We start from the raw sequence: 8,719 nt of genomic DNA, 5'->3' as shown, positions 1-8,719 counted from the left end.
GTGTATGAGTACTTACACTTCTACTTTCAACAATAACATCTGACATGCTTTTCAAAGAGTCAGACATCTCTTGCATGGGTGAACGCTTTTTTCTTAGTTTCTTGCAAATTCCCCTAAAAATGTAGACACCGCTTGCCAAGCCTTTCCCCTCATTCACTGCCGGTCTTGCTCTGGACAATGCTGGGCCTTCAACCTCCATTGGGTCAACTGAGTTCGCAGAGGGTTCACATTGGGGGGTCAACAAATTCTTTGCTATCAGTGAAGTTCTTAGAACCTTCAGTGCATTCCTTTGGTATTTCACCACTCGTGCAGAATGCATTTTTTCCCGTTGCAACTGTATCTTCAAACATGATTTCCATGGACTTAACATTCGGCAAAGGTTTGTTTTTAAAGGTTAATGCCTTGAGACATGCCTACATGTGGACAACCGGTAGTTAGAACACAATATAGTTGTAGACAGCTGAGTTTTTCACAATTATGTAAAGTGAACTAACCTGAATCTTTCAGGTCCACCACTCATCAGTGGCCTGAATAACCCTAGTTACATGATCATAACCCAACCCAGTCTCACAAATACACTCCTTCCAAGCCTTCCACTGTTTTCTCAAATGATCCCATTTGTTTTTAAACTGCGTGTGAGTTACCACTTTTCCCATTTCACCCAACTACGCAATCACTGCATCAGCCCCTTCCTTTCTCAAAAATCCTTGATGCCTCTTACTGTCTAGGACTTGAGCAACAGACAAATCACAATAAACTTTTAGTTCTTTAGGATCTTTCAACCTAGTTCTTACTTCATTACCATCGGCCTTCGATTTCCCCTCACCCATTTTAGCTACAACTTCCTTCTATACTTATTGAGGCATTTCAACGAACAGTTTGTATGCATATCATAATCAGTTACGCATGCCCACATTAAATATGCAAAGAAAACTCACATATATAGTCCAAATACAACATAGGTAGGAAGAGAAATACCCAAAATTACACGAATGACAGAGAAACCCACATACTAATGTCATGAAAAACACAAAAACTACACACAAACATTGAACTCAAAACCATAGATTGAAACCTCATGGAAAACAATATAACCACACACACATTCATTGGCAAAGAGTATGAAAAGTTAGACACAACAGTACTTGTGAATGCAGAGACCCACAGTGGCGGCAATGACGTCCCAAGCGGAGAGAAGGTGAGCTCGAGCAAAGCACGAAGGGATGGGTTCATTTGTTCCGTGTGGGATTGCAATTATCGTGTTTCAGCTCTTGTTTTGATGGTTTATTGCAAGATGGTGGGTAGGTGCATTTTATTGAAAACAAAGAGGACAGGGCATTAATGAAAATTGAAGACATCTCTGCATGGTAGTTGAGAGGAAGAAAGGGTAATGCGAAAATTTAGTCGTTGGAGAGAACGCACTGTTTTGTGCTTTTGCTTCGTGGCTCAAAGTTTTGTGAACAGTACAATGTGTGCAACACGTTTTGTGTTTATGCTCTTGAGTCAAGTGGAGTAGAAGTACACGCACAAACGTTTTAATGAAACGGTGCATATTTCCTTTCATTTTGCATTTCAGCTGGAGATTTTTTGCGCGTTTTAACTTGCTGCCACTATAGCCAGGTCCCACACCCATCAAACGCAAACGTGAAATGCTTACAGTAAACGCTCAATCCAAACGTAACCTAAGTACTCAGTAGTATCTTCCCAAAAAAAAAAAAAAGGTACTCAGTAGGAACTATCCAACAAGGCTACAAGTAACCATCAAATATGTTTGTTCATTTGAGAAAATAGTACTAACTACCATTTACTAATTGGGAACCACATATCAAATCAGCGAAATTCTTACATAAACTTGTAGTAGTGCTCTAAGCTCTCACATAAGGGATGGCCTTTATGGTGGGCTCCTCATGTAGGACCCACCCCTAATATGAGAGTCCTAGATTTGTTGATCAAGGATTACTTTTTTTTTTTTTTTTTCCATCAAATCATCAATAATTTTTCTCTAATCATAATTGGGCAGGTCCAATCTAAGTTTATCACTTAAATTGGTGGTTAATACTTAATATGTCTTGAATTTTTTTTTCAAGGTGGATAATTTTTTTCCCAAACTACTCATAAAATCATATACATATATTATTTAAACAACTCACATGAATAATTAAATACATCATATGAGTAAAAATTCATGTAAATAATTGTATTAATCATCATATAATGTTAGAAGAAATTTTCTTCAAGTTGATTTGAAAGGAAATATGGTCGATCATAATAAGTTAATAACTAATAATAGATAATGTATCCATATGAAATGTCTTACACCTTTGGAACTAGTCCCTGCCTAGAAGCCCATGTCATATTCTTCTTGGGGCTCTTGGGCCCATTGTCATTGATTTGTTAAAAACAAATCACTAAATGTAATGAGGGATAATTACAGATTACTCATCTGTGATTTAGCCCGAATTTAACTTACCCTCCTGTGGTTTTATTTTTGACACTTTACCCACTCGTGGTTCATTCCATCTATGCTCCGTAACCCACCTCTAATTTTTCGGTTACTCTAACACATTTCATAAAAAAATCAAACAAGAAATCAGATTAAACACTCCTCTCCCAAACACTCTCTACGCTTGCTTAATCACTAGTTGGATTGGATTGTGCCGTCCAATCATCATCGTCATCAATAATTCAACATGGCGAGCGCCAATCTACCAGAAAGCTTGGTGGAGGACATCCTGTCAAGGCTTCCCGTGAAATCTTTGAAGCGATTCGTGTTTGTAAACAAGTCATGGTCTACACTTTTCCAAAACCCAGGTTTCATTGCCAAACACCACCATTATTTTTCTCAAAAAAACCTAACTCTTCTTGTCAGTCATCGAGATTGTATCACCAAAAACAGTGTCTTGTCTTCGCACCCTGTTTCTAATGATAATGGCAGTCTTGATCTCAATATGGAAATCCCATTTTTCAATGATGACATGCAGGAACTGAACATATTATGTGCCTGCATCAACGGGGTAATTTGCCTCTACGATCATCCCTTTTTGATTTCTAATCAACATCCCAATGATGATCTCAACCGCATAGCCTTATGGAATCCAGCAATCAAAGAATTCAAGGTCCTTCCCACACGTCATTTTCATTGTCCATCTCACGTGGACTACACATATGAAGGTTTTGGATTTGGTTATGATCACAAATCTAACGACTACAAGGTGGTTAGAATTGTCTCTTTTAGGTGATCAAGAAATCCAAGTGGGTGAGCAAGCGTAGAGAGTGTTTGATCTAATTTCTTGTTTGATTTTTTGATGAAACTTGTTAGAGTAACGGAAAAATTAGAGGTGGGTTACGGAGCATAGACAAAATGAACCACGGGTGGGTAAAGTGTCAAAAATAAAAACCATGTGTGAGTAATCTGTAATTATCCTATGTAATAATTTACTTTATAAAGAACAAAGACTAGTTACAAAATTGGTCGTACTTTAAAACTACAATCTTACTTAATATGTTTTTAGTGGAGGTGACTTTTGACAAATTCACCATTGTTTAAAGATCAACCTTATATCTTCCATACTTGCAAAATTTTTAGAAAATTAAAGATTAATAGTTATGTTATCAGTAAATTGTTTAAATTGCACTTTTTTTGTAGTTTAAAATTATGCATATAATATAATCTTATAGATCATGATGATGCTCGAAAATCAGTAAGCTGAATGCTTTGGGCTTCAACGGTTGGATGACTTGAAAACAAAGGATGAGACTATCAAAAGTGACCGAGATAAACTGGCCAAGGACCCTCCGATAGTTAACTTACTTTTCTCTTTAAAACACAAGTATGGTGAGTGGATGAATAGTGGAACTTAACCTGTTTTGATGAGGCTTGGTCCCTTTTATAAAGAGTTTGGAGTGGGTTTACTTGTTAGGTGGCACTAACATGCATCTTGGGAGATGTGTGGACTTAGTGGGGAGAGTGGAGCGAATTTTGGAGAATTCACTCCATGTTCCGAGATGAGGGTTAGAGGTCTAACCATTCAAGATTATGGAAAATGTTCAGAAATTTGCTAAGTGTTTATTGTTCGTCCATATCTTCTCATGATATGGACAACCATTTTCTCTTTGGATGACTAGATCCTCTTTGGACGACTAGATCCTCTTTGGATGACTGGTGACATGCTCGAATGTCTTTATTTTATGTTTGTGGTACATATTCAATTTTTCTCTTTTCTGAAGACTATCTTGGACGTTACTGGTCTTGGACGACCATTATGGACAAAGATTACTTGTGGTTGATCACCATCAGATCATATAGTAAATAATATCCAATTGAAACAAAATTTGATGTGTATTAAAAGCGTAAAGAACATGCAATCCAACAATTAAATTTTCGAATTATGTAGTAATGTTAATGATATTGAGTAAGGTTGTAACCTTAGACTACATCTAATTTTGTAACTAAACTTTGTCCCACTATAAATCCAAACCGTATCCCAATAAATGAAAAAGGGTTTGTGTTTATCTAGTTCTATTTATATATATTTTAAGACAAGTGTTAATCACGAAACTGAACAGGATCTTTTTTTTTTTTTTAACAGGGAGACAATAAGAGGGCTGGACCAAAAACGTGGTTTACAAGAGAGTTTTATGATTGTATATCACTATACTGCCTTATTGTTTGGATTCTGGTTTTAACGTGTATGGATTTTGTCCATTAAGAATTTTTTTTTTGTTTTTTTTTTTTTTGGTTGTTGTTTAGGAGGGGTAGGAAATTAATTGTAAGAAATTTAAGGACTTCAACAGACTTTAATTACAATATTTGCTTACTAAAACACCATTTAATTTTTTTTTTTTAGAATACTAAGTATTTTTAATACACACACGGGAGGAGGGAAGAATTTTTTAAAAGAAAATTAGGCTTTAAACCTCTTAAACTCACAATCATTTTCCAATGTGGGATTAAACCACTATTTTTTCTTTTGAGAATACTAAGTATTTTTAACACATACACATATGGGAAGAGGGAATAAAGTTTTTTAAAGAAATTTACAGTGATGTATATCCAAAAATGTCTAACTTTTGGATACACAGCATAAGCTTTAAATCTCTTAAACTCACACTCATTTTTCAATGTGAGATTAATTCATTGTTTTTTCTTTTGAGAATACTAAGTATTTTCAACATACACACACAAAGAGAGGGGAGAAGGTTTTTAAAAGAAACTAATTTCCCAAATTTTATAATAACATATAGAGAAAAACTTATAAAATATAGTCACATGAATAATAAGTCCTATTATAAATTAATTCGTTTTTTTTTTTTTTTAGTGCATAAATTAATTAGTTAGACTCATTATTATTTATGTAAGTGGAATGAATATACATTTCTCAAACTTCAAAAATATTTTATAATTACCTATAAAGAAAAAGGTAAACCCCCACCACAATTTTTTTTTTTTTTATTTTATGTGTCGGAAAATTAACTACATTTTTAAATTTATTTTGGGATATATATTAACTACGGTTGAGAAAAAAATATGTTTACTAATAAAAATAAAAAATAAAAAAGTTGGGTTGAATAAAAATAGAGTGTTAAATTCCGTCTATATAAAAAAATCAATTGATGTCTTAAACTAATGATAAAGAGTAATCATGAAAAATAAGTATACTTAAGCATACTTTCAAGATATAAATATATTTAAGCACACTTTTAACAAAATATTTTTAGCAAAAAACTAGATAAATTGTTTCCAAATAGATATTGTGAAAAAAGTACATCATAGGGATGTGATCCGTTTCTAGCTTTGTTCTTGCTTAGAGCATCCGCAGCCGGTTTCTATATCTCATCATATTTTACCATCTCAAAAAGCAACTTTATCAATTATACAATACAATTTTACAATACCCCAACATCCCAAAATTCTATTTCCCTCTTCTACTCATTAAAATAATATATTTACGTAATAAAATATATTTTTTCTTTTTATATTTTTTCTCAATTTTCTACCCCACACCTGTCCCTTCAATATATCCTCCGTTACTTTACTTTTCATCTTCTTCCAGCCTCCTCCAATCCATCATCCATATCAACCCCACTCCTCCACACAACTCTATCATCCATATCAACCCAGCGAAACAGAAAAGAAAAGAAAAGAAAAAAAATCATCACGCCTATCACAACGCCACAGCCACCACAACGCCGATCACATATACCAGCAAACCCAGGAAAAAAAAATACAAAACAAAACAAAACAAAACAAAAAACAAAAACCCATTAACACCCACCACAGCTCCACCGATCTCCGCCACCCACCGATCCACCACCACAACGCAGCAACCCATAATACCCTCAACACCCAAAAAAAAAAAAAAAATTTTTTTTTTTTTTTCCATCAAATCATCAATAATTTTTCTCTAATCATAATTGGGCAGGTCCAATCTAAGTTTATCACTTAAATTGGTGGTTAATACTTAATATGTCTTGAATTTTTTTTTCAAGGTGGATAATTTTTTTCCCAAACTACTCATAAAATCATATACATATATTATTTAAACAACTCACATGAATAATTAAATACATCATATGAGTAAAAATTCATGTAAATAATTGTATTAATCATCATATAATGTTAGAAGAAATTTTCTTCAAGTTGATTTGAAAGGAAATATGGTCGATCATAATAAGTTAATAACTAATAATAGATAATGTATCCATATGAAATGTCTTACACCTTTGGAACTAGTCCCTGCCTAGAAGCCCATGTCATATTCTTCTTGGGGCTCTTGGGCCCATTGTCATTGATTTGTTAAAAACAAATCACTAAATGTAATGAGGGATAATTACAGATTACTCATCTGTGATTTAGCCCGAATTTAACTTACCCTCCTGTGGTTTTATTTTTGACACTTTACCCACTCGTGGTTCATTCCATCTATGCTCCGTAACCCACCTCTAATTTTTCGGTTACTCTAACACATTTCATAAAAAAATCAAACAAGAAATCAGATTAAACACTCCTCTCCCAAACACTCTCTACGCTTGCTTAATCACTAGTTGGATTGGATTGTGCCGTCCAATCATCATCGTCATCAATAATTCAACATGGCGAGCGCCAATCTACCAGAAAGCTTGGTGGAGGACATCCTGTCAAGGCTTCCCGTGAAATCTTTGAAGCGATTCGTGTTTGTAAACAAGTCATGGTCTACACTTTTCCAAAACCCAGGTTTCATTGCCAAACACCACCATTATTTTTCTCAAAAAAACCTAACTCTTCTTGTCAGTCATCGAGATTGTATCACCAAAAACAGTGTCTTGTCTTCGCACCCTGTTTCTAATGATAATGGCAGTCTTGATCTCAATATGGAAATCCCATTTTTCAATGATGACATGCAGGAACTGAACATATTATGTGCCTGCATCAACGGGGTAATTTGCCTCTACGATCATCCCTTTTTGATTTCTAATCAACATCCCAATGATGATCTCAACCGCATAGCCTTATGGAATCCAGCAATCAAAGAATTCAAGGTCCTTCCCACACGTCATTTTCATTGTCCATCTCACGTGGACTACACATATGAAGGTTTTGGATTTGGTTATGATCACAAATCTAACGACTACAAGGTGGTTAGAATTGTCTCTTTTAGGTGATCAAGAAATCCAAGTGGGTGAGCAAGCGTAGAGAGTGTTTGATCTAATTTCTTGTTTGATTTTTTGATGAAACTTGTTAGAGTAACGGAAAAATTAGAGGTGGGTTACGGAGCATAGACAAAATGAACCACGGGTGGGTAAAGTGTCAAAAATAAAAACCATGTGTGAGTAATCTGTAATTATCCTATGTAATAATTTACTTTATAAAGAACAAAGACTAGTTACAAAATTGGTCGTACTTTAAAACTACAATCTTACTTAATATGTTTTTAGTGGAGGTGACTTTTGACAAATTCACCATTGTTTAAAGATCAACCTTATATCTTCCATACTTGCAAAATTTTTAGAAAATTAAAGATTAATAGTTATGTTATCAGTAAATTGTTTAAATTGCACTTTTTTTGTAGTTTAAAATTATGCATATAATATAATCTTATAGATCATGATGATGCTCGAAAATCAGTAAGCTGAATGCTTTGGGCTTCAACGGTTGGATGACTTGAAAACAAAGGATGAGACTATCAAAAGTGACCGAGATAAACTGGCCAAGGACCCTCCGATAGTTAACTTACTTTTCTCTTTAAAACACAAGTATGGTGAGTGGATGAATAGTGGAACTTAACCTGTTTTGATGAGGCTTGGTCCCTTTTATAAAGAGTTTGGAGTGGGTTTACTTGTTAGGTGGCACTAACATGCATCTTGGGAGATGTGTGGACTTAGTGGGGAGAGTGGAGCGAATTTTGGGGAATTCACTCCATGTTCCGAGATGAGGGTTAGAGGTCTAACCATTCGAGATTATGGAAAATGTTCAGAAATTTGCTAAGTGTTTATTGTTCGTCCATATCTTCTCATGATATGGACAACCATTTTCTCTTTGGATGACTAGATCCTCTTTGGACGACTAGATCCTCTTTGGATGACTGGTGACATGCTCGGATGTCTTTATTTTATGTTTGTGGTACATATTCAATTTTTCTCTTTTCTGAAGACTATCTTGGACGTTACTGGTCTTGGACGACCATTATGGACAAAGATTACTTGTGGTTGATCACCATCAGATCATATAGTAAATAATATC

General features: G+C 34.6%; 2 protein-coding genes across 2 annotated transcripts; both read left to right on the top strand.

The window, feature by feature from the left end:
- The first annotated feature begins 2,690 nt into the window (after nucleotides 1-2,690).
- Nucleotides 2,691-3,239, top strand: LOC111999422 (F-box protein At3g07870). Its single transcript, XM_024031544.1, has one exon. The coding sequence runs from the start codon at nucleotides 2,691-2,693 to the stop codon at nucleotides 3,237-3,239; it is 549 nt and encodes a 182-aa protein (XP_023887312.1).
- Nucleotides 3,240-7,092: 3,853 nt separating this feature from the next.
- Nucleotides 7,093-7,641, top strand: LOC111999421 (F-box protein At3g07870). The gene has a single exon (XM_024031542.1). It carries the CDS (start codon nucleotides 7,093-7,095, stop codon nucleotides 7,639-7,641), a length of 549 nt encoding a protein of 182 aa, XP_023887310.1.
- Nucleotides 7,642-8,719: the final 1,078 nt, after the last annotated feature.

Source organism: Quercus suber, unplaced genomic scaffold, assembly GCF_002906115.3.
Source record: "Quercus suber isolate HL8 unplaced genomic scaffold, Cork oak 2.0 scaffold_160, whole genome shotgun sequence".
Classification (NCBI taxonomy): domain Eukaryota; kingdom Viridiplantae; phylum Streptophyta; class Magnoliopsida; order Fagales; family Fagaceae; genus Quercus; species Quercus suber.
The sequence above is the reverse complement of the archived record's forward strand: the minus strand, read 5'-3'. Positions and strand labels throughout refer to the sequence as shown.

Coding starts and splice junctions, on each gene's coding strand:
- LOC111999421 (XM_024031542.1), top strand. CDS start 7,093: ATGGCGAGCGCCAATCTACCAGAAAGCTTGGTGGAGGACATCCTGTCA.
- LOC111999422 (XM_024031544.1), top strand. CDS start 2,691: ATGGCGAGCGCCAATCTACCAGAAAGCTTGGTGGAGGACATCCTGTCA.